Source organism: Pantherophis guttatus, chromosome 4 (genome assembly GCF_059756535.1).
Source record: "Pantherophis guttatus breed Tessera chromosome 4, ASM5975653v1, whole genome shotgun sequence".
Classification (NCBI taxonomy): domain Eukaryota; kingdom Metazoa; phylum Chordata; class Lepidosauria; order Squamata; family Colubridae; genus Pantherophis; species Pantherophis guttatus.
This window is the reverse complement of record NC_142066.1, coordinates 14,414,711-14,439,652: the sequence shown is the minus strand read 5'-3', so window position 1 is coordinate 14,439,652 and position 24,942 is coordinate 14,414,711. Positions and strand designations below refer to the sequence as shown.

Here is a 24,942-nt window from a genome sequence, read left to right as displayed (position 1 = left end):
GGGATGTTGATGTGACCTAGGGAACTCTGCAACCGTCATAAGTACATGCCAGTTGCCAAGCTTTTGAATTTCGATCACGTGACCCCAGGGATGCTGCCACGGTCTTGATAGCAATAGCAATAAACACGTAAGACTTTATATACTGCTTCACAGTGCTTTTACAGCTCTCTCTGAGCGGTTTACAGAGTCAGCATATTGCCCCCCCCCCAATAATCTGGGTCTTCATTAAGTATGAAAAACGGTCGTGAGTCACTTTTTTCACTGCAGTTGTAACTAGCGGTGGGCTACAAAAATTTTCGCAAGGGGTTCTCCGCCCGGTGGGCGTGGCCATGGTGGGCATGGCCTAGTCAGCCTCCTGCACCAAGGTGGGGGGCTGTTTTTGCCCTCCCCAGGCTCCGGAAGCTTTCCTCGAGCCTTCGGGAGGGCAAAAATGGCCGCCTCAGGCTCCGGAGGCCCTCTGGAAGCCTTCCCGAACTTCCGGTAGGCCTGTTTTTCATCCTCCCTGAGCCTCCGTGTGTGTCCTGCACTTACCTGCATCTAAAACGGGCTGCTGTCAGCACTTCAACCTGCATTTACTCTAGTGCTGACATAAGAAGGAGAAGCGAAGGCGTCTGGAAAGGGACGTTTGACTTTTCACCTACTTATTTTCCCTGGAGATAATATCCCCTAGGAGATGAGATGGGAGGGGGGAAATTCCTTTGAGCTGGAGTAGATTAGGGGTAGAATGACTTGGAAGATGGCCAATGAGTGCAGGGGAGTGGGGAACGGAAAGGGAGGGTTTTGGGGCTGGAAGTCAGTGTTGGCTTCGTTTGGAGTCAGGTTAGAATGTCATGCTTAATAAATAAGAGTTTTTCTTCAAAGACTTTGTTTGAAATGCAATTTATTTGAGACGACCTCGAAACTTGACAGCTGCATGGGGACTCCTGGGAGGGGCAGGGTGGGCGGGGTCAGCCAGGAATAGGATCTGGGGGTTCTCTGAACTGCACAGAATCTTAGCTAGAGGTTCTCCTGAACCCCTGAGAATCTCCAGCAGCCCATCCCTGGTTGTAACTTAGAACGGTCACTAAACGAATGGTGGTAAATTGAGGACTACCTGTAATCTTTCAAAGGGGGAAAAAAAGAAGAACTTGGCCTGGGTGAGATACCTTACAAAAGAACGTTTCTTTTGTTTACTTCTTACGGTCAGCCTTGCCCGCTCCCCGTGTGGCTGTCCTTCGCGAAGAAGGGAGCAACGGAGATCGTGAAATGGTGGCCGCGTTTCTGATGGCTGGATTCCAGGTGAGTTTGTCCAAACGGATGTTGCAAAAATCCTGAGGGATTGAGAGATGATGGGGAAAATTTCCTGACAGTTAGAACAATTACCTTATTTTTCAGAGTATAAGACACACTTTTTCTTCCCCTAAAAGAGGCTGAAAATTTGGGTGTGTCCTATACACCAATGTAGCCCCGCCCACCCAGCGGCCCCTGGAAAATGTGGGCACGGAAGCGGCAATAGGCTATGGCAATCCCTGCAGCCTGAAACAGCTGATCTTCGGGAGGTTGATCCAACTGACAATCAGCTGCTTGTGCTAATCAGGCTGTGCTGAAGCTGAAGCTAAAACAGGCTGTTTGCTGCAAGGAAGCAAATTGCTGGGAGGCAGAGGCAGATTTTTTTTTCTTGTGCTAATTAGACTGTGCTGAAAATGAAAATGAAACAGGCTGTTTACTGTTTGCTGCGAGGAGGCAAATTGCTGGGAGGCAAAGGCAGAGGCAGGTTTTTTTTTCTTGTTTTCCTCCCCAAAAAAGGTAGGTGTGTCCTATAGTCCGGAGCGTCTTATATTCTGAAAAATACCGTAATCAGTGGAACAACTTGCCTCCGGAGGTTGTGAATGCTCCAACACTGGACGTTTTTAAGGGGATGTTGGATAACCATTCGTCTGAAGTGGTGTAGGGCCGTGATGGCGAACCTATGGCACGGGTGCTATAGGTGGCACGCGGAGCCATATTGGTGGGCACGCGAGTGTTGCCCTAACTCAGCTCCAGTGTACATGCGCGCACTGGCCAACTGATTTTCAGGCCTTCCGGTCCCACCAAAAGTTGGGGGAACTGGCTGTTTCCACCTCCAGAAGGCCTCCGGGGGGATGGGGAAGGCTGTTTTTGCCCTCCCCAGGCTCCTAGAAAGCTTCTGGAGCCTGGGGAGGGGGAAAAAAACAGGCCTACCGGGCCCACTGTGCCATCGCGTGCCAAAAGCAGGGGGAAGTGTGGGGGCTTACATGCACGTACACGGGATTGAATTGAATTATGGATGTGGACACATGCACCCGCGACCCCCCATGCGACCCCCGCTTTTGGCACGCGACGGCAAAAAGGTTAGCCATCACTGGTGTAGGGTTTCTTGCCTAAGCAGGGAGTTGGACTGGAAGACCTCCAAGGGCCCTTCCAACTCTGTTATTCTATTCTAAAACACTTGTCCTTTGAAACATCCGTTGGGTTTTCTTCTGGGATATCTTTCCTACCCCATAAATGTCACTCAAAAGGATCTGGGACAGGGGAGTCGATTTCATTGAGGGCCACATCAGGATTGTGTTTGATCTTGGGTGACGGGGAGTGGGGAGGTGGCCAGAGTGGGCATGGTCAGCTCAACGTCACTCACTGAAGCTCTGTTTTCGGCTGCCCAGGCTCCGTTTTCGGCCGCAATGGCCTCCTGCAGTCCTCTGCCAGCAAAAATGGAGCTCGGGGAAGCTGTGCGCGACCTGCCTGGGCTCCGTTTTCACTGGCAGTGGACTGCTGGAGGCCATTGCGGCTGAAAACGGAGCCTGGGCGGGAGGTGCGTGGTCTTCCTGACCTCCGTTTTTGCTGGCAAAGGGCTGTAGGAGGCCAGCGCGCCCAAAAACTGAGTCCAAGAGGCCACGTGCGGCCCTCCCGAGCTCCGTTATCGCTGGCAAAGGCACTGTGGGCCGGTCCTTCACTGTTTCCAGGGCCGTCCCATGGACCAGGTCTAAGCACCTTGCAGGCTGGATCTGGCCCGCAGGCCTTGAATTTGACACCACTGATCTGGGAGGTCCTTGATGCTTTCTGAACTTAAGGATTGGAGAAATTTAAACTCAGAGAGCACCAAGGACCTCGCAGTTCAACCCTGAGCTATAAATATTCTCTTCCGTCAGTACCAATTGGATTGAAATGATCTACCCATCCTAGAAGGACCTCAAGAGCTGTAGATTGGCATCTACAAAAAGAGACGAGTTTAAATGTGTGGAAGTAAAAAAAAAGAACGTAGGATATTTAGACTTAGAGGACTTTTATGTTTGGATATAAAAGAAACTCTCGTAGTCGGCAGGATTCGAACCTGCGCGGGGAGACCCCAATGGATTTCTAGTCCATCGCCTTAACCACTCGGCCACGACTACCTTGGTTGGTAAAATACCTGCATGTTGTCCTCATATTTCTTAATCTGTGGTGTGGCTATGGCTCACCGTAGTGTATAAAGAAATCATGTTTCAAAATAGACTATTGCCAAAGATGTTGGGGGGGGGAAAGGCTTTATATTGAGAAGTCAGGATGGCCGAGCGGTCTAAGGCGCTGCGTTCAGGTCGCAGTCTCCCCTGGAGGCGTGGGTTCGAATCCCACTCCTGACACAGGCTTTTCTTTAAAAAATAAAATAAAATTAAGATTTCCATCCGTTTTGAACCCAGCAAGGCATTTAGTAACATCAGTAAATCTGAATTCACGAAGGATTAAAAATTAATTAAAGAAGCATTAACGAATAAAAGATCGGATTCTTTCATCAACAGACAATGCATTTTGGAATCCAATGTTCATTTTGGAACCTAATGTTCTTAACGGATTAACAGAGTTGGGAGGGACCTTGTAGGTCATCTAGTCCAACCCCTACCCAAGCAGGAGACCTTAACACCATTTTCTGGACCCTGATGTAATAATTGTTCCCAATGAGGAAATACATAACAAAGGCAATAAATTAATTTTTACCAGTAACTTAATATCTACAACAATGTAATTGTTCCACAAGGGATAGGACTAGAGGGAAAACCAGATCCAGGCATAAAAGAAAGAGAAATTAATTGATTGGGCCAGATCCCTCACACGTTTTTAGGGTAATTCCTGAGCCTGAAGGAAATCTCTATAAATCTTGAAAGATAAGCCCCAATATCTAAGAGGCTGCCACAAAGAAGAGGAAGCCAAACTATTCTCCAAAGCTACCTGAAGGCAGCACAAGAAGCAATGAATGGAAACTAACCAAGGAGCGAAGCCACCTAGGACTATAAAATAGGGAAGTGGTGTAGGGTTTCCAGGGGGCTGGACTAGAAGACCTCCAAGATCCCTTCCAACTCTGTTATTCTATTCTAGCACCTTTGGGATTGGCCTCTCCGGTTTGCCAAGAGCTACAAATCTCGGAAGGCAAATTGTTATCTAAAATCCTTCTCATTGCCTTGTTGGGCCCTCCCTTAAGAGCCTCCTCTGTATTACATTCTCTTGTTTTGGGGTGGTGATTGTCATTTGCAGGTTTGGGATCTGACCATGCAAGACCTGTGCTCGGGCAAGATGACCTTAGACTCCTTCCGTGGCCTGGTGTTTGTTGGAGGTTTCAGTTATGCTGATGTTCTTGGCTCTGCCAAAGGTAGGTCCTGCCTCCCCTCTAGAAGGAATGGGGGAAATCGTCAGCTTGGTTGCACCGTGATAAATATTGCAAATGAAAGTCCGTAGCTGTTCTGCCCCAGCTATGGACCCCAAAGAACACAGCACACACAAAGTCTGTACAAAACTTAAATTTACTAAAATAACTCAGCCTTTTCCAAACAAAGGCTGTTCAGAAACTTTCTTAACAGCCTACAAGAAACCAAAGATAAAGTAATCACAATCTTACTAAGGTTGGCAGAAAGCCCAGAAGCAATTTGCAGAGAATCCAGACGCGAAGGAGAATGAACTAAGGTTGTTCCCTACAATTTGCTTCAGTCGGCGTTCCTCCTTAAATAGGCTAAGGGAGTGGCCAATTAGCCCCAAGCCTTACTCTTGAGGAGACCTCCTCCTGAGGAGCCACTCCTGCCTTTTGGCAGCTCTGCGCACCCGTGCATCGAGAAGAGGCTCCTCCTCTTTGTCCTCTTCTCTTAAGGGAGCTTCTGGAGGTTCTGAAGGCCCTGGCTGAATCCCCGCGTCTGGCACCACATCTTCTCCAGCCTCCTCATTGTCTGATTCGAGTGCCAGCTGCACAGGCTGCTGGCGCAGCACCACACCAGCCTCCTCGCTGTCAAAATCAGCTACAATCTGCACAGGCCGCTGACGGGCCACAACAGTAGCGCTTCTCAGTCCTCCAGGTCATGGTTGTTCCAAAGGTGCTTTTTGCCGGAGGCAACTGGACTTCCTTGTTTGTTTGTTTTTTTCTTTTGGAGATGTTTCGCTTCTCAGCCAAGAAGCTTCCAGTCATTGCTATCAGAGCTGAAGAAGCTTCTTGGATGAGAAGTGAAATGTCTTCAAAGAAAAAGCAAGGAAGTCCAGTTGCCTCCTGAAAAAGCACCTTTGGAACAACCATGACCTGGAGGACTGAGAATGACTGAGAAACTTTTAGCTGTGCCCGTGATGGCGAACCTATGGCAGGTGTGCCACAGCTGGCACCCAGAGCTCTCTCTGTGGGCACGCGAGCCATCGCCCAACTCAGTTCTATTGTGCATGCTTGCATGCACCTCCTGCTGGCCAGCTGATTTTTGTGATGTGCAGGGGGCGGGGGGGCATGTGGGAGACGTGCGCACATGCGCGGGGGGAGTGCGGTGGGGAGCGGTGGACGTGTTCTGGAAGTGTGGAAACTGGTCTGTTTCCAGCCTCCAGAGGGCTTTGGGAGCTCGGAGGAGGCCGTTTTCATCCTCCCGGAGGCTCAGGGAAAGCCTCCAGAGCCTGGGGAGGACGAAAAACAGGTTTCCCGGAACTTCCGGAAGCCCAGAAATGGGCCTGTTTCCTGCCTCCGGACCCCGGGGGAAGCTGTTTTTGCTCTCCTGGAGGCTCAGGGAAAGCCTCCGGAGCCTGGGGAGGGCGAAAAATGGGCCTACCGGAAGTCCGGAAACAGGCACCTTCAGACCTGGGGGCTGTTGACTCTCCATCTGAGGGCTGATGGACAGCCCAGGCTCCACCTCTGTCCCTCTCTCAGCCAGCTCCATTCCCTCTTCCCCCTTGGAGCTCCCAGGTTGCCTTGATGCTGACCCTGACTCCCACGCCTCCTCCTCCTCCTCTGATTCGGCTGTGGAGGGGCCGGCGGCCAACAGGCGACAACATCTGGAGGGCCCCTGTTGTAGAATGACATTGCAGATGTTTGGGGTGACATCCCCTTGGCGTTCGATTCAACGCTATTCCTCTCTTAAGTTCTGACTTCACCGTCTCTGATTGCAGGCTGGGCGGCTTCGGTGACCTTTAACCCCAGGGCACGGGCCCAGTTCCAAGCGTTCCACCAGCGGAAAGACACGTTCAGCTTGGGCGTCTGCAACGGTTGCCAGCTGATGGCACTGCTAGGTTGGGTAGCAGCCGAGAACTCCGGAGCCAAAGACCATGGTAAGACAGATCGCCGCTCCCCGACGTTTCCCTGGTTCCAAGCGTCTCTACGTCAGAGATAACGTGGGGAAAGACTCTTTTCAAACTCTGACCTTCTCTTCCCTAGATGGGTCCCTTCAACCGGGATTGCTGCTGAGTCCCAACAACTCTGGCCGGTTTGAGTCACGTTTTGTGAATTTGGGGATCGAGGAAAGTCCGGCCCTGATGCTACGAGGCATGGCGGGATCTACTCTGGGCATCTGGGTGGCCCACGGAGAAGGTAATTGAAATGGCATTTCAGGACAGGACACAAGGCGCATCCTCTCTTTTTATTTATTTATTTTTTTTGCAGGTCTTTTTTATTTTGAAACGCCAATGGCAACTTGTTGGGAAAGATGAGGTCAGCCCAGCGGTGTCTTTACTTTTTGCTCTTTCTTGGACGGAAGCTGAGCTAGGAGAAAAGAAGATTAAATTGGTTGTAAGCCCGAGGTGGCCCTTGACTTAACGGCCATAATTGGGGGACCAGAATTTCCATTGCTAAGCGAGGCAGTTCAGTGATTATGCCTAATTTTACGACTTTTTTCATCGTAAAATTTTGTGGCCTAGTCGCAACCGGGCTGCATGAGAGGCTGGCTGGTAAACGCACCTGTGTCTATGTGCACAGCTTCACTCGTACAACTGTTGCGGAGGACTGCGTCCCCACTCGCACGAGTGCCATGGGCGCTCGAGAGCCCCACTCCAGTGGTGGGTTCCTCCCGGTTCCGCCGCGCCGGTAGCAGTGACGATATGATGTCACCGAACCGGTTCTCCCCCCCGCCTCCCCCCACCCCCCCGCGTTATTCTTACCTTTTATTTGGCCCCACCCCCAATCTATTGCTGCCTCCTGAGTCCCAGCTGATGGCTAGAAAGAAAAAAACTGTTTAAACTCTTGCTGCCGGGCTTCAAAGGGCCGCCCTACAGCTGATCAGTGTTAAGAGAAAACAAATGAGTAGACCAGTGCCTGCAAAAATACATGAGTAGACCGGTGCCGCAAAAATAAATGGGTAGACCAGTGCCTGCAAAAATACATGAGTAGATCGATGCCTGCAAGAATAAATGGGTAGATTGGTACAGCTCTGCAAGCAGTTAAAAGCCTGGTAGACCAGTACCTCTGCTAAATCCTAAATAATTGTCACATGACCATCAAGCCACGCCCACAAAATAAGCCACGCCCACAGAACCGGTAGTAAAAAAATTTAGAACCCACCCCTGCCTCACTCGTGCAAGGAACAGGTGCTCGCGCACGCGCCTCCCCCTCCCACAAAACCGTTCCCTCTTTCCCCCCTCCGCCCCCTCGCTCTGGGCCGCCAACTTGGAAAGATTGGGGAAATCTGGTTAAAGAGAATCACTGCAGCTGTTAAGTGAGCTGTGCAGTCGTTAAGTGAGCCATGCGGTTGTTAAGCAAATGCAGCTTTCCCTATTGATATTGTGTGTCGGAAGTCGGCTAGGAAAGTTGCAAATGTCATGTGACCCCCCAGGACAACGCAACTGTCTTAAATATATGCCAGTTGCCAAATGCGCTGATTTTGAGCACACAACAGGGGGGGATATTGCAACAGTCGTAAGTGCGAGGATCGGTCACTTTTTTCCAATGCCGTTGCAATTTCAAATGGTCGCTAAAGGACTATCTGTGTAGGTAGTCCTCGGCTTTACAATAGTTCACAAAGTTACAACGGTACTGAAAAAAAGTGACTTATGACCACTTCTTCAGACTTACGGCCGTTGGAAGCATCCCCATGGTCACTTGATTAACGTTCGAATGCTTGACAACTGACTCACATTTATGACGGTTGCAGTGTCCCAAAGCCGCGCGATCCCCTTTTGCGACCTTCTGAAAAGCAAAGTCAATGGGGGAGCCAGATTCACTCAACAACCGTGTTACTAATTTAAGAACTGCAGGCACTTGCTTGACAAACGTGGCAAGAAACGTCGTAAAATGAGGCAAAACTCACTTAACAAGTGTCTCACTTAGCAACATGAACTTTGGGCTCAGTTGTCGTAAATCGAGGACTAAATGTATCATTGGGCAAAATGGTTCTGTTTTTAAAGTGGTGCGCTGGCCTAGAGGTGGAGCTCTCGCCCCATAATCAGGAGGCTGGGAGTTCGATCCTAGGTAGAGGCAGATATTTCCCTGGGTATGATGAGAATATTTCTGCTGAATATAACTCCGCATTGGTGACAGGGAAGGCATCTGGCCAGTAAACGCTCTGTTCCATTCAGTTGCCCGGATTCCACCCTGCAAGGGATTATGGGGTCATTAAAAGAAGTTAATGATGGTTCTGTTTTTTACAACAAACTTTTTTTCCTTCCTGATCCCGAATAGGTCGGATGCGGTTCCGCTCGTCCGAAATCCTGGCTCAGGTACGCTCGTCTCGGCTGGCTCCGCTTCGCTACGTGGACGACCAAGGGCTGCCCACGGAGGAGTACCCGCTGAACCCGAATGGGTCCCCCTTGGGCATTGCCGGTGTTTGCTCTCCCGATGGGCGTCACTTGGCCATGATGCCCCACCCGGAGCGGTGCGTCCTACCCTGGCAGTGGCCTTGGATGCCAACCGCCTGGCGCCAGTCTGTCAAAGTCTCGCCCTGGCTGCGCATGTTCCAGAACGCCTGCGAGTGGTGCGTGCGTTATCCGGAGGGGCAACCTTGACCCCGTTTCATCCTGACATGTTCTTAGCTTGACTGCATCCGTTCCCAATTCTGAGCCACCCCATTGCAAGCCATCATAGATGATCTCCAAGGCCTGGCCAGAAATCCATAAGCTCTCTTTTCTCTCTCCGTTCCCAAAGTCACCCTAAACCAGGTTACTGAGCTTAACAAGCATCCAAAAATCATGGATATGGACCGAACACAGATTAAACCAGGTTGACATGATGCAAACTGAAATTGCTATGTGCTGCTTTCCCCAGGTCACCCTAAACCTGGTTACTGAATTTAACAAGCATCCAGAAATCATAGATATGGACCGAACACAGATTAAATCAGGTTGACATGATGCAAACTGACATTGCTATGTGCTCCTTTCCCAAGGTCACTCTAAACCAGGTTACTGAATTTAACAAGCATCCAGAAATCATAGATACGGACTGAACACAGATTAACCAGGTTGACATGGTGCAAAATGAAATTGCTATGTGCTGCTTTCCCAAGTTGACTCTAAACCAGGTTACTAAACTTACAAACCTCCAGAAATCATAGATATGGACCAATAGAGATTAACCAGGTTGACTTGATGCAAACTGAAATTGCTATGTGCTCCTTTCCCAAGGTCACTCTAAACCAGGTTACTGAACTCGCAAGCCTCCAGAAATCATAGATATGGACCAAATAGAGATTGACCAGGTTGACTTGATGCAAACTGAAATTGCTATGTGCTGCTTTCCCCAGGTCGCCCTAAACCTGGTTACTGGATTTAACAAGCATCCAGAAAACATAGATATGGACTGAACACAGATTAACCAGGTTGACATGATGCAAACTGAAATTGCTATGTGATCCTTTCCCAAGTTCACTCTAAACCAGGTTACTGAACTCGCAAGCCTCCAGAAATCATAGATACGGACCAAATAGAGATTAACCAGGTTGACATGGCGCAAAACGAAATTGCTATGTGCTCCTTTCCCAGGGTCGCCCTAAACCAGGTTATTGAATTTAACAAGCATCTAGAAATTATAGATATGGAGCGAACACAGATTAACCAGGTTGACATGGCGCAAAACGAAATTGCTATGTGCTCCTTTCCCAGGGTCGCCCTAAACCAGGTTACTGAACTTAACAAGCATCTAGAAATTATAGATATGGAGCGAACACAGATTAACCAGGTTGACATGATGCAAAAGGAAATAGTTTGTGTGCTGCTCTCTGCGTGGGACCAACGCGTTTTCCAAAGTGCCAATAAATGCCAATTCTTTAAAAAAATGTCTTTTTTGTATGATTTGTGTTTGGAGTAAGCGATATATGAAGGTTATCAATACATTTTGGCTGGTAAAAAGCAGGAACAAAAAAAAATATCACACAATATAAGTCCTTGACTTAGGACAATTGAATCCATCCTTGCTGTTACTAAGTGAGACATCTCAAAACTCAAAAGTGAGTTTTGCTCCATTTTATGACCTTTCCTGTTAAGTGAATCCCTGTAATTGTTAAGTTAGTAATGTGGTTGTTAGGTGAATCTGAATTCCCCACTGACTTTGCTTCTCAGTAGGTCGCAAACTGTGACACATGATCCCGGGACACTGCAACCGTCATAAATATGAACCGGTTGCCAAGCATCTGAATTTTGATCACATGATCATATGCTGCAATGGTTGTAAGTGGGAAAAATGGTCAGTAGTTATTTTTTTCAGTGCTGTTGTAATTTCGAACGGTCACTAAATGAACTGTTGTAAGTTGAGGACTATCTATGAGAGCCTTTGGATCAGCCCAGTTGAGAGCAACATTAGGTATTAATTTAAAAAATAATAAAAAAACCAAACTATTTATTTATTTAATTTATTGGCCTCCCATCTTACCACAGGGTAATTCTGAGCGGCTTATAATATTAAAAAAAAGATAATACAATAGAAATAAAATGCTACAAAATTGCAAAAATAATTAATCTACCGTATTTTTCGGAGTATAAGACGCACCTACCTTTTTGGGGGAGGAAAACAAGAAAAAAAAAATCTGCCTCTGCCTCCCAGCAATTTGCCTCCTTGCAGCAAACAGCCAACAGCCTGCTTTAGTTTCATTTTTAGCACAGTCTGATTAGAACAAGAAAAAAAAAATCTGCCTCCCAGCAATTTGCCTCCTTGCAGCAAACAGCGGAGGCGCACGGAGGCGGCAATAGGCAATGGCAATCCCTGCAGCCTGAAACAGCTGAGGGTCGGGAGGCCGATCCAACCGACAATCAGCTGCTTGTGCTAATCAGGCTGTGCTGAAGCTGAAACGGGCTGTTTGCTGCAAGGAGGTAAATTGCTGGGAGGCAGAGGCCAAAGGGTGGGATCCAGCGTGTGGGCAGGGCTATATTTGGTGTATAAGACGCATCCAAATTTTCACCCTCTTTTGTGGGGGAAGTGTGTCTTCTACTCTGAAAAATACGGTAGATACAACAGTTGGAGGTAACAGGACCCCCAAAATCTGCTGTCCTTCTTGCCAGTTGAAGAAAAGTTGCTATCCTAGTTTGTTGGTGAATTCATTCAAGAAATTGTGGAAATAATGCAGGATCCAATCTGGGTTGGTCACCGAGACCAGAGATTTTTTGTCGTCCAAACTTTCGAACTCGTGCTAGAGAGAATTTGTTTCCAGCAGAGTTGTTTGCCTTTCTGTGTGGGGAGGAAGCTAACCCCCAGATTGCTAGAACACAAGCGAGCAGTCAGATGAGGAGACTAGGAGCTCAGTGGTAGCCTCACACTACAATGAAGAAGGACACACATTCAATTTTGCAGCTACTAAGATTGTTGGACGAGCAGGGACAAAAACAGCCGGGGGAAGCTTGGGAAATAGGCCCGTGATCAGTCAACAGGAGTGCTGATTTACCACCAGCCTATCAAGTACTTAGAAGGTGAGGGCTGAGCAGCACAGGCAAACTACAGGTAGTCTTCAAGATAGGAATGTATTGGAGCCTGCCCATTCCATCCGTAACCCGAGGATTCGTGGGAATGAATCTCGTACTTTGAACGGGATCACTCCCTCCTTTCGCTCACGCATTTGCTAATCGAATGCGAGGCTCGTTAAGTGCTCATGTGGTATTTCAGGGTTGGGAAAGCCATGAGGGACCTACTGATGGAACAGGCCACCTACCTAAGACCACCCAAGGCCTCCCTGAAATACCTCATGCTCCCAAAATTGCTTCCCCCCCCAACCTGCCGCACCGGATCACCTACTTTGTGAAGATCTAGCAATCAGTCTTGTCTCCAGCCTCTCAGCTATGTGCACCCCTCTCAGTTCCGTTTGGGCCTCTGCAGGCCTCCCCTGGCTTGTTGGCGGCCGAAATGGAGCTTCCGAGGGGCAAATCCGCCCCTCCGACGCTCCGTTTGGCCCTCCGCATGCCTCCCCCGGCCCATTGCAGTCCAAAATGGAGCTTCCAGGGGCCGGATCCATTCCAGTCTGAAAGCTCGGAAGACAAAACCTCTTGTCCCGGTGACCGACCCAGATTGGATCCTGCAACATTATCCCGGGACACGTATATTTGCGTTCATTTGTGGAAATAGTGGCAGTTGTGCCAGCAGCTGTACATCAGCTCCACATTAAGCAATGTAGATTTTAATGGATTCCATTTGAAGGGGAAACTTAAAACCACAATTTCATAATTTAATTTATTAAATGATTGCAATTTAATAATCAAATCCGTTAGGAGTTTAGGATCTGGGATCCACCAATGGATTCCCCTTGTCAAACATCTCATAAATTAAAGGAGATTTTATTAGTATAATGGGTTTTGTGGGACCCCAAAAATATAAGACACGGTCCTAATTTTGTACTTAATGCTCTTGATTTTTTAGCCAATCTGTGAAATGGGCAACGAGATTTCACATTTGACAATATAAGATTGTCAAAAGAATCATTTTTTCAGTGGTAAGTAAGTTTTCACAATGAGACGTGTGTCAGTCAAAAGAGAAGAATTCTCAAATCATGGATTTGGAAATCATAAAACATAATCATAGGGCTGGAAGGGACTTTGAAGATCTTCCAGTCCAGCCCCATTGCTCAAGGCAGGACCCTTATATAATCCCTGTCAAACACTTATCCAGTCTAAAATTTCCGTCGTTAAGTGAGACATTTTGCTAAGTGAGTTTTGCCGCATGTTACGATCTTTCTCACCACAGTTGTTAAGTGAATCACTGCAGTGGATACGTTAGTAATCCGGTTGTTAAGTGAATCTGGCTTCTCCCCCCTCTTGATTTTGCTTGTCAGAAGGTCGCAAAGCGGGATCACATGACCTTGGGACCCAGCACCAGTCATAAATACGAACCCATTGCCAAGCATCTGAATGTTGATCACGTGACTATGGGGATGCTGCACAGGTCGTAACTATGAAAAATAGTCATAAGTCCCTTTTTTCAATGCAGTAGCTTTGAATGGTCACCAAACGAATTGTTGTAAATTGAGGACTCCGTGTAATTGTTCTTACAATTAACTCACACATTCTGGTGAGAGGGAGACGTTCCCCGAGGATGGGTTCCAGCATAAGTCCGAAAGCTTGGAAGATTTAACCTTCTGGTCCCGCTGACCGACGGCGACACAGATTGGATTTCATGCTCAATTTTGGTCGTAAATCAAGGACTACTCATCCTGCAGGAATTTTATGCTCAATTTTGGTCATACGTCAAGGACAGACAACCCATACTCAGTTCGTGCTGCCTGGGGAAATTCTGAGTGTTTGAAATCCACCCCTCTTCAAAGTTGTAAAAAGTTGAGGCACATTCTCCAAAAATTGCCTTTCCATCCGGAATCGTTATGCTCTCTTTCTGTGAACTGGCCTACCTCGCAGGGTTGATGTACTATATGGGTGGTTTATTTTATTTTATTTTTTTTAAAAAAAACCGAGTCAGATGATATGGACATATATTCATGCCGACTAATCTTAACTTCGAAAATGTGCCAGCTCGAATGCTGTGATATTTATTTTTGTGAGGTAAAATACCATCGGTGGCCGGTTAGCTCAGTTGGTTAGAGCGTGGTGCTAATAACGCCAAGGTCGCGGGTTCGATCCCCGTACGGGCCACACCTTTTTTTTCTTTTCTTTCTTTTTTTATTCACAAGAAAATAGAGAGAACGGAATCCCCCCAACTCCCGTTTAAAAACGCTTAGATACTTTCACACGTGCTTTAAAAAAATAAAACAAGAAAAGCAACCCCCCCCCAAACGCTACGATTGAAACAGCAAAGTTACTTTTCCCATTAGAAAATGCAATTTGCGCGCATTTATTTCCTTGCACCAAAAGGGCAATTTCGACGCGTTCCAAAATCTACCTGCGTGTTTGCGCGCATAACCTGCAATTTTCTTGCGGATCGTGAGAATGCAGCGAAAGACATATCCTAAGCAAAGCGCCCCAACTGTTCCGCTAATAAAATAAAATAAAAATAAAAGCGCTTTTTTTTAAAAAATTTGCAGAATAGTTGGGGCGATTGCCCAATAAATAAATAAATAAAGGCTTTGCAAAAATTCCCCTTGGGAGAATGGAACAAAGGTTTCGGGGCAAATCACGGGAATCCGTGTCAGGAACAAAAACCACGAGCCACGGATAATTTTCCACTCGATTTTTGCTCACAAATAAGATTTTCTGGAATTCTATTTTTGGCCAAAAAAAAAAAAAAAAGTTACAGCTTGGTTCCACTGGGGCTTGAACCCAGGACCTTCTGCGTGTAAAGCAGACGTGATAACCACTACACTATGGAACCGGCTGTAGTAAAAACCTAGCCGTGATCCTCTATATACAATATGAAGAACAGGGATCATAGAATCGCCTTAGATATTTTTTCCATGGTTATGCGGATGAAAAGGTGATTTAAAAAAAATGCTAGACAGTGCAGAAATGGACAGGCTAAAACTGACAATGAAGGAAAAGAAAGAAACGGAATATTCTTTTGACCTGGGATTTATTTTTTTTATCAACGGTTAGCCGATAAAAACAGGAGTTAGAAACAGGGAAATATAAGGAAAGGATCAATGATATGAGGGAGGTTATGTTAAAATGGATCAGTAAACATTATTATTATTATTATTATTATTATTATTATTATTATTATTATTATTATTATCTCTTTTATTCATTAAACATGGAACTCAGTCAACTGATGATTTAAAAATGTATCACAAATATTATTACTGGCACTGATGGTTGATATGGGTTGCTGCCAGCATCCTAGGTCTCAACCAAGCACATTATTATTGTTATTGTTAATTTATTATTATTATTGTTGTTGTTGTTGTTGTTGTTGTTGTTGTTGTTAATTTTTTATTATTATTCATTAGACATGAAACACAGTCAACTGAACTTCATGTTTAATGAATAAAATATAATAATAACAACAACAACAACAACAACAACAACAATAATAATAATAATAATAATAATAATAATAATAATAATAATAATAATATACTTTATTCATTAAACATGGAACTCAGTCAACTGATGATTTAAAAATGTATCACAAATATTATTACTGGCACTGATGGCTGATATGGATTGCTGCCAGCATCCTAGGTCTCAACCAAGCACATTATTATTATTGTTATTGTTATTTTTTTACTATTATTCATTAGACATGAAACTCAGTCAACTGAACTTCATGTTTAATGAATAAAATATAATAATAATAATAATAATAATAATAATAATAATAATAATAATAATAATATACTTTATTCACTAAACATGGAACTCAGTCAACTGATGATTTAAAAATGTATCACAAATATTATTACTGGCACTGATGGCTGATACGGGTTGCTGCCAGCATCCTAGGTATCAACCAAGCACATTATTATTATTATTATTATTATTATTATTATTATTATTATTATTATTATTGTTGTTGTTGTTGTTGTTGTTAATTTTTTATTATTATTCATTAGACATGAAACTCAGTCAACTGAACTTCATGTTTAATGAATAAAATATAATAATAATAATAATAATAATAATAATAATAATAATAATAATAATAATAATAATAATATACTTTATTCACTAAACATGGAACTCAGTCAACTGATGATTTAAAAATGTATCACAAATATTATTACTGGCACTGATGGTTGATACGGGTTGCTGCCAGCATCCTAGGTATCAACCAAGCACATTATTATTATTATTATTATTATTTTGCAAATAGTGGCATTTTCCCAAAAGGCATTTCCCAGCAGCGCTTCGCAAAGATTCCCACATCAAAAAGAAATATACGGAAGCAGGAAACCGTCGGGGACGAGGTGGCCGAGTGGTTAAGGCGATGGACTGCTAATCCATTGTGCTCTGCACGCGTGGGTTCGAATCCCACCTTCGTCGACAAATTTTACTTATTGCATCCCTTGACGACTTACGTTTCGTTGGTTTTGGCTCTCCCCATTCGCCTGTTTAAGCAAAAAGCCACCCCCAATCGTTCCAGGCTCCTAGCTGAATCCCCCACCCCGCCTTAAAAAAGTATATTTGTGTTCCCACGCCCAACTAGCATCAAGATTTTATTCATTTTTCCGCCTTCCTCCCAGGTTTAAACAAACCGGCTTTGCAAATCAACCACACACACCCGTTTGCCCAACAGCGAATCCTGCTAACAGGCATCTCCGCCTTCCCCCGCCTCCATCGGTGGCTTTAACCTGTCGTGTGAATACCTCCCCAACTTCTTTTGCGGGTATCTTAGATGGACTCCTGGTGCAGATTCCATCAGTGGGAATGTAGTGGAGATTAAAGGGTTTTTAAAACAAAACTCCAAACCCTAGGATGATCAATTGTTTGCAATAAGTGGCGAAATACAATCAATGACCGAGGATCGATGTGTATGTTAATGATCGGTCAACACACCCACCAGGATTTGAAGGAATCTTATGTTACTATTCACACCAAAGGAATAAAGTGTTGGAAGGAAAATCCATCTGGGTCAGGTCCAAGCTGGGAGAAAGATAATAGAGTGGAATGGAATGGAGAATAGAGTAGAGTAGAATAGAATAGAATAGAATAGAATAGAATAGAATAGAATAGAATAGAATAGAATAGAATAGAATAGAATAGAATAGGAACAGAGTAGAGTAGAGTAGAGTAGAATAGAATAAATAGAATAGAATAGAATAGGAATAGGAATAGGAATAGGAATAGGAATAGGAATAGGAATAGAGTGGAGTGGAGTGGAGTGGAGTGGAGTGGAGTGGAGTGGAATGGAATGGAATAGAATAGAATAGAATAGAATAGAATAGAATAGAATAGAATAGAATAGAATAGAATAGAATAGAATAGAAATAGAGTGGAGTGGAGTGGAGTGGAATGGAATGGAATGGAGAATAGAATAGAGTAGAGTAGAGTAGAGTAGAGTAGAGTAGAGTAGAGTAGAGTAGAGTAGAGTAGAGTAGAGTAGGATAGGATAGGATAGGATAGGATAGGATAGGATAGGATAGGATAGGATAGACTATATGGAATGGAATAGAATGGAGAATAGACTAGACTAGACTAGAGTAGGATAGGATAGGATAGGATAGGATGGGATGGGATAGGATAGGATCTGATAGGAATGGAGAATAGAGTAGAGTAGGGTAGGGTAGGGTAGGGTCAGGTAGGATGGGATGGAATGGAATGGAATGGAATGGAATAGAATAGAATAGAATAGAATAGAATAGAATAGAATAGAATAGAATAGAATAGAATAGAATAGAATAGAATAGAATTCTTTATTGGCGAAGTGTGATTGGACACACAAGGAATTTGACTTTGGTGCATATGCTCTGAGTGTACATAAAGAAAAAATAAAATACGTTTTATATAATATATAATATATAATAATATACTTTATATAAAAGATATATTATATATGAAAATATCGAAGTTGCTGGAAATAACATGGGGGCTGATTGGAAAGATGGTTTATTGATGAAGCAGGAGAACCAGTCTGTGGTTCTGGAGCAGCTGACCAAATGGTTGAATGAACAGATGGATCTTTATAGGTTTCTGTGACTTTGAAGTTTGAACTGTTTGGGGGCGTGTGTGTGTGTGTGTTGTGCAACGAAGAGGCTTGTGACTTTGACTAAATGATGGTGGGTAATTCTTATTGTGGCTGATGGCTGCTTGCTCTAATCCTATCACTCTTGCTTTCATTAGCTGTGGAAATGGCTGTAAACGGGGTTTCGAACTATCCTGTCTTGAATGGGCTTCTGCCGGCGGTATTTGCTTTGCTTGTGAATGGAGCCATCTAGATAGTTGGCTTCCTTTGTCAATAAGCTCATTGTTTCCTTGCGTGCTGTGGGCTATTAAGAAGGTCTGGGGGGGGGGCCTGCTTTCTGCCTCTAAGAACATGTTTCTCCATTTCTCCTTTGGGGGAAATACTGTCTGCCTCTTTTAAATATTTAATTCTTTGACTTCCCACAAAAGAGATGAATAAGAATAACAAGAGACACAGCGGATGTGACCAAAAGCTCTTCACTGAATGTCTTTAACAGGGATCTTTAAGTACATAATTCAGAATAACAGAGTTGGGGGGGGGCTTTGGAGATCTTCTAGTCCAACCCTCTGCCCATTAAGACCATTCTTTCTTGTAAACCCTCCAGTGATGAAGGACTCACAACTTCTGGTGGCAAGTCGTTCCACTGATCGTTTTGAACTATTACCACCTGGCAGACGGTACAGGGCAATAAGAACAAGGGCAGATAGGCTGAAAAACAGCTTCTATCCCAGGGCAGTCACTCTATTGAATTCTACTGCGTAGTGCAATAATAATTTAATATCGGTTTTCAATTCAATTGTATAAAATATGAAGGATGTGTGTTTGTGTTTTATTTGTATCGTTATAATGTATAGTGAAGATGGCATTTAATTACTTTGTACGAGGTGCAATGACAATAAACTAAACTAAACTAAGCTAAACAAAGGGGGGGAAAATACCATTTCTGCAAGTCGCATCCATTCCTTTACAGGTTCTCAGGAGAAGCAGTGCCAATCAAGGAGCAGAGTGGCGCAGCGGAAGCGTGCTGGGCCCATAACCCAGAGGTCGATGGATCGAAACCATCCTCTGCTAATTACCTTTTTCTTTTCTCTTTTTTTTCTTCTTTCTTCTTTTCTTTTTTTTTCTTTTCTTCTTCTCTTCTCTTTTCTCCCCCCCTCCCCTATTCTGGATTCCAGGACAGATTGAGCCAAAATGCCATTATTTTTCAGGCCCCTTCCAACAATTGCAGTGACAATCAAGGAGCAGAGTGGCGCAGCGGAAGCGTGCTGGGCCCATAACCCAGAGGTCGATGGATCGAAACCATCCTCTGCTAATTACTTTTTCTTTTCTTCTTTTCCTTTCCTTTCTTTTCTTCTCTCTTCTCTTTTCTTCTCTCTTCTCTCTTTTCTTCTCTTCTTCTCTTCTCTTTTCTTTTCTCTTTTTTCTTTTCTTCTCTTTTCTCTTATTTTCTTTTCTTTTCTCTTTTTTTTCTTTTCTCTTCCCCTTTCTCTTCTCTTCTCTTTTTTCTTTTCTTCTCTTTTCTCTTTTCTTTTCTCTTCTCCTTTCTCTTCTCTTCTCTTTTTTCTTTTCTTTTTTCTTTTCTTTTCTTTTCTCTTTTCTTCTTCTCTTTTCTCTTTTCTTCTTTCCTTTCCTTTTCTTCTTCTCTTTTCTCTTCTTTCCTTTCCTTTCCTTCTTCTCTTTTCTCTTCTCTTCTTTCCTTTTCTCCTCTTTTCATTCTTTTCTTTCCTTTTCTCCTCTTCTCTTTTCTCTTCTTTTCTTTTCTCTTCTTTTCTTTCCTCTTTTCTCTTCCCCTTTCTCTTTTCTTTTTTCTTTTCTTTTCTCTGTTCTTTTCTCCTTTCTTTTCTCCTTTCTTTTCTCTTTTTTCTTTTCTCTTTTCTTTTCTCTTTTCTTTTCTCTTCTCCTTTCTCTTCTCTTTTTTCTTTTCTTTTTTCTTCTTTTCTTTTCTCTTTTCTTCTTCTCTTTTCTCTTTTCTTCTTTCCTTTTCTTCTTCTCTTTTCTCTTCTTTCCTTTCCTTCTTCTCTTTTCTCTTCTTTCCTTTCCTTTCCTTCTTCTCTTTTCTCTTCTCTTCTTTCCTTTTCTCTTCTCTTTTCTCCTCTTCTCTTTTCTCTTCTTTTCTTTTCTCTTCTTTTCTTTCCTCTTTTCTCTTCCCCTTTCTCTTTTCTTTTTTCTTTTCTTTTCTCTGTTCTTTTCTCCTTTCTTTTCTCTTCTTCTCTTCTCTTTTCTCTTTTCTCTTTTCTTTTCTCTTCTCCTTTCTCTTCTCTTTTTTCTTTTCTTTTTTCTTCTTTTCTTTTCTTTTCTCTTTTCTTCTTCTCTTTTCTCTTCTTTTCTTCTTTTTTCTTCTTCTTTTCTTCTCTCCCTCCCCCATTCTGGATTCCAGGACAGATTGAGCCAAAATGCCATTATTTTTTTAGCCCCCTTCCAGCAATTGCTAAGGGCAGTAGATATTTTTATTTGGTTTCTGGAAGAGATCGCAAGCGGAAAAGAAACAACCGTGAGTTGCTCCTGCTCGGACCGCAGAGAGAAAACAGCTTTACAGGGTTTTTCTCAGCCTCCTTTGGCTAAGATTTCCCACCAACGTCGCAGAGAGGCTTGAAAAACAAGGAATTCTTAAACTCGGCAGAAATAGCTAATTTCCAAGCGACGGAGAGAGAGATAATTTGTAAGTAACACTTCACAGCTGCTAACCGACAGTCAGGATGGCCGAGCGGTCTAAGGCGCTGCGTTCAGGTCGCAGTCTCCTCTGGAGGCGTGGGTTCGAATCCCACTCCTGACACATTCACTTTTTCAAACGGAATGATAATACTTGCTTTTTTAATATTATTGCCAGCGTTGAGATAGCATTTATTTTGAGATAGCATCGAAGTCTGACAATTATGTTTTCATATTTTATAGAATAGAATAGAATTTTATTGGCCAAGTGTGATTGGACACACAAGGAATTTGTCTTTGGTGCATACGCTCTCAGCGTACATAAAAAGAAAAGATACGTTCATCAAGGATCATAAGGTACAAGACGTAATGATAGTCATAGGATACAAATAAGCAATCAAGTCGTACTAGGAAACAATATCAATATAAATCGTAAGGATACAAGCAACAAAGTTACAGTCATGCAGTCATAAGTGGAAGGAGATGGGTGATAGGAACGATGAGAAGATTAATAGTAATAGTAATGCAGCCTTAGTAAATAGTTTTGACAGTGTTGAGGGAATTCTTTGTTTAGCAGAGTGATGGCATTCGGGAAAAAACTGTTCTTGTGTCTAGTTGTTCTGGTGTGCAGTGCTCTATAGCATCGTTTTGAGGGTAGGAGTTGAAACAGTTTATTTATTTTTATTTATTTATTTATTTTATTTTATTTATTAAATCTGTATACCGCCCTTCTCCTTTCGGTCTCAAGGCGGTGAACAGCCAAAATAAAAACATTTGTACACAAAAGTTAAAATAATTATTTAAAACTAATTAAATAGAATTTGGCCCATAATTTAAAACATATCAATTAAAATCAATATCAAACGTTAAAACCAACATGGAATCAGGCCAACCCAGCTAGCTGAAAAAAGTAAGTTTTTAGGGCCCGATGAAAAGTCCGGAGGTCTGACATCACTCGTATCTTTATACATATAGTTTATGTCCAGGATGCAAGGGGTAAGTAAATATTTCCACAGCCCTCTTTTTTGACTCGTGCAGTAAACAGGTCCTCCATGGAAGGCAGGTTGGTAGTCATTGTTTTTTCTGCAGTTCTAATTATCCTCTGAAGTCTGTGTCTGTCTTGTTGGGTTGCAGAGCCAAACCAGACAGTTATAGAAGTGCAGATGAGATTCAATAATTCCTCTGTAGAAGTGGATCATTTGATCAAGACTTCGTTTGTTAAATATGTTGGAAGAAACTTCCTTCTAGGTTCTGCTCCAAGTGGGGAAAAAGACACTTGGAGACATGGAGACTGCTTGGAAAGATGGTTTAATGGTGGACAGGATCACATGGCTTGAGTTCCTGAACAGAAAAGGGGCTGATACAGTAAATCTTCGGGTTTTTATGCTCTCTCTGGCTCTGCATTTCTTGGGGTCCCAAAAGAGTATCCTGATTGGTTGTCAGACTCCCAGGGGGTGGGGGCCTTGCTGGTTGATGGTCACATGTGCTTCCCAGGTCACATGTGGTGAGTTTCTGCTGCTATTGTGTAGAGGGCTAATCCTATCTTTGGCAATTCCTACTATGGCTCTGCCTGAAGGAGGTAGATCTTTGTTATGTAGAATAGACTGGCCCAGGCCTTAATGGCCCATTGACAAAAGGTGGGGGGCAGGAAGGTGGGAGCTGCTTTGTCTGTAAAATATGCTTCTCATATTTCTCATCCAGGGAAATATAATATTCTGCCTTTTTCATATTTCCTAAAATATTTCACTCTTCCAGGAAAGGGGTGGGTGCTAACTTCCTACAATACGATTTTTCTGGGGCCTTCTCCTATTTCCTGCTAGCCGATAAGATCCATCCACTTCAATTTTCCTTTTGTCTTGGAGAGCTCCCCAAATGCTTGTATCATGCAAATGGCATTTAGTTAGCACAATCTTTGCATAAAGTTAGCAATTAGGCTGGTCTGTAGCAAAATGTTTTTCCAAATAAAGAAGTCCAGTTGTTTCTTGAAAAAGCACCTAGCCAAATTGTGCTGCCTGAAGACTTTGTTCACCTTCTGAAAAGAAGGAGGGGAGCCCACTTGAATTGTTTTAATTATTGTGAAAGGTGTTCAAGGATCGAGCCCAATAACTCCATCACACAAGTATTCATTTAATCAGAAGTCTTTATTCGTAACATGTCTCTTCCTTACAGGTGCTGTACTGGAACTGGCTCTGGACCGCATGGTTGGACCTTAAGTACCACTGGGGTGGGGCTAAGGTAAGGAGGGGTCAATGGGTTAGGGTGGATCCTGGGGATCGATCTCACCAGCCCCCTGCCTCCTGGCCTGGGCATGAGATCAGGTATTTTTATATGTGACAAAACCCCCTTTAAATGCCTGACCTGGGTGACTATAGGTTACGTACGCACAAGAAGTTACCTATGAAAGAATACCCAGTTTGGATGTTAGGTTTGCATGCTGTTTGTTTTGTAAAGGTTTTGTTAGTATGTCGGCTGTCTGATAATATTCTGCTTTTCATATTTCCTAAAATATTTCACTCTTCCAGGAAAGGGGTGGGTGCTAACTTCCTACAAATAAAAGGCGGATGTGGGTGAAATCCCTAGATTTTAGGCACTTTTGGGCTAGAACCCCTGGCCCAAAAAAGATGCCTAGTTTTGGCCTTGTATCACTAAAATGATACTGAGAATTAAACTGGAACGAAATTCTGCAAAATCGGCTGGAAATTGTAATCAACCTTAAGGGTTCAGAACCACCGTATTACTACGTGTATTTCAGATCTCAACCTAATGTTCCTACCGATTATTCCCCGCTAGATATTGTGGGTCTCAGCTCCTTTTAGGGAAGAGGTGGTGGCTCTTAAAAGAGCCTTTGGGGGGTTTGGTCAGCGGGCCTGGGGTGAGCCTCGGCGGGTCTTTTTTACGCCCTCTCCCCGCGGATGCGCCGGGCCAGCTGGATGTCCTTGGGCATGATGGTGACGCGCTTGGCGTGGATGGCGCACAGGTTGGTGTCCTCGAAGAGCCCCACCAGGTAAGCCTCGCTCGCCTCCTGCAGGGCCATGACGGCCGAGCTCTGGAAGCGCAGGTCGGTCTTGAAGTCCTGCGCGATCTCCCGCACCAGCCGCTGGAAGGGCAGCTTGCGGATCAGCAGCTCCGTCGACTTCTGGTAGCGGCGGATCTCGCGGAGGGCCACGGTCCCCGGCCGGTAGCGGTGAGGCTTCTTCACGCCGCCCGTGGCCGGAGCGCTCTTCCGCGCCGCCTTGGTGGCCAGCTGCTTGCGGGGCGCCTTCCCGCCGGTCGACTTGCGAGCCGTTTGCTTGGTACGAGCCATGGTCTCTCACCGACACTGGAACCTCAGCCTCGAAATGACGCGAAATGAAGCTCTGGCGCCGTCCGTCGGCCTTTTTATAGCCCGCGCTTTAGCCTGATTGGCTGAAACCGCTGCGTTCGAAAGTCTAGCCTCGACGCTGATTGGATCCCCATTAAAACAGTACCTTTCTCTAGCTCTGGCACATCCCGCCTATCATCGCTTGCCGAGGCTTTGTTTCCACGCCCACAATAATCCGACTCTGAATGAATGAATTACAAACTATCAACCCTTGAACAATGGTTCTTATGTTCCCCCCCCCCGAAACTGTTTCAAGCTACTGCGTGAAATCGTGGGATTAAAAATACCCAGCGTTTGGTGCGTTTCCTCATTTGACCTGTGTGTTGTTATACAACCAGGGTACTTTACTGGAGTATTAATTTCGTATTAGTTAAATTCGACAAAAATCCCAATGTTGATCTAAGCAAAGTGCGAATTTAGCCTTAGCATTTCGCTTTCATTTGCGGTGTTTTCATTCCTGGGTTTTATAATTAATTGCTTTAAATAGCTTTGAGGGTTGTAGGACAGGATGGCAACATTCTGCAAACATACAAGTCTCCTGAATTTTTTTGGGGGGGTGGGGGTGGAGGAGGGCTCTGGTGTGTGCATAGGCGCGCCTTTTGAATAAGCAGAAAATACGGATACGTTTGTGGGTTTATAAATTAGTATGGTCTTGGTTGGGTGAGATACGTCTTAACTCTTAAGATTAACGCCTGCAATGGAAACGGCCCTATTTCAAATCTTCAGAAGCAGACACAACTCGTTAGTTACTTCGAAA

The 24,942-nt window shown here is 44.3% G+C and overlaps 2 protein-coding genes and 8 non-coding genes across 11 annotated transcripts in view; 7 read left to right on the top strand and 3 right to left on the bottom strand.

Moving 5' to 3' along the window:
* The window catches only part of PFAS (phosphoribosylformylglycinamidine synthase), a 78,083-nt gene extending 67,620 nt beyond the window's left edge, over positions 1-10,463 (top strand). The window contains exons 25-30 of one of the 2 annotated variants that reach the window (XR_015734180.1): positions 1,187-1,278; positions 4,501-4,615; positions 6,373-6,531; positions 6,638-6,790; positions 8,873-9,768; positions 9,888-10,463. Coding sequence is in view for 1 of the 2 variants with exons in the window: in XM_087893828.1 (XP_087749954.1) it covers positions 1,187-1,278; positions 4,501-4,615; positions 6,373-6,531; positions 6,638-6,790; positions 8,873-9,195 (842 nt within the window). In the remaining variant the exon portion in view is untranslated. Of the gene's footprint in view, positions 1-1,186; positions 1,279-4,500; positions 4,616-6,372; positions 6,532-6,637; positions 6,791-8,872 lie in introns of both variants that reach the window. The other variant, XM_087893828.1, reaches the window with a different exon arrangement.
* On the bottom strand, positions 3,305-3,386 carry TRNAS-AGA (transfer RNA serine (anticodon AGA)). Its single transcript has one exon. It is a non-coding gene; the product is annotated as a tRNA-Ser (tRNA).
* TRNAL-CAG (transfer RNA leucine (anticodon CAG)) lies at positions 3,532-3,614 on the top strand. Its single transcript has one exon. It is a non-coding gene; the product is annotated as a tRNA-Leu (tRNA).
* A 3,713-nt stretch (positions 10,464-14,176) lies between the features above and the next one.
* TRNAI-AAU (transfer RNA isoleucine (anticodon AAU)) lies at positions 14,177-14,250 on the top strand. The gene has a single exon. It is a non-coding gene; the product is annotated as a tRNA-Ile (tRNA).
* A 603-nt stretch (positions 14,251-14,853) lies between these two features.
* Positions 14,854-14,926, bottom strand: TRNAV-UAC (transfer RNA valine (anticodon UAC)). Its single transcript has one exon. It is a non-coding gene; the product is annotated as a tRNA-Val (tRNA).
* Positions 14,927-16,454: 1,528 nt separating this feature from the next.
* On the top strand, positions 16,455-16,536 carry TRNAS-GCU (transfer RNA serine (anticodon GCU)). Its single transcript has one exon. It is a non-coding gene; the product is annotated as a tRNA-Ser (tRNA).
* A 2,638-nt stretch (positions 16,537-19,174) lies between these two features.
* TRNAM-CAU (transfer RNA methionine (anticodon CAU)) lies at positions 19,175-19,246 on the top strand. Its single transcript has one exon. It is a non-coding gene; the product is annotated as a tRNA-Met (tRNA).
* A 169-nt stretch (positions 19,247-19,415) lies between these two features.
* TRNAM-CAU (transfer RNA methionine (anticodon CAU)) lies at positions 19,416-19,487 on the top strand. The gene has a single exon. It is a non-coding gene; the product is annotated as a tRNA-Met (tRNA).
* Positions 19,488-20,865: 1,378 nt separating this feature from the next.
* On the top strand, positions 20,866-20,948 carry TRNAL-CAG (transfer RNA leucine (anticodon CAG)). The gene has a single exon. It is a non-coding gene; the product is annotated as a tRNA-Leu (tRNA).
* Positions 20,949-22,946: 1,998 nt separating this feature from the next.
* On the bottom strand, positions 22,947-24,171 carry LOC132709738 (histone H3). The gene has a single exon (XM_060684389.2). It carries the CDS (start codon positions 24,126-24,128, stop codon positions 23,718-23,720), a length of 411 nt encoding a protein of 136 aa, XP_060540372.1. The 5' UTR covers positions 24,129-24,171; the 3' UTR covers positions 22,947-23,717.
* Between the last annotated feature and the right edge of the window lie 771 nt (positions 24,172-24,942).

Excerpts from the sequence above, each read along its gene's own strand:
- LOC132709738 (XM_060684389.2), bottom strand. The coding sequence starts at position 24,128 with ATGGCTCGTACCAAGCAAACGGCTCGCAAGTCGACCGGCGGGAAGGCG.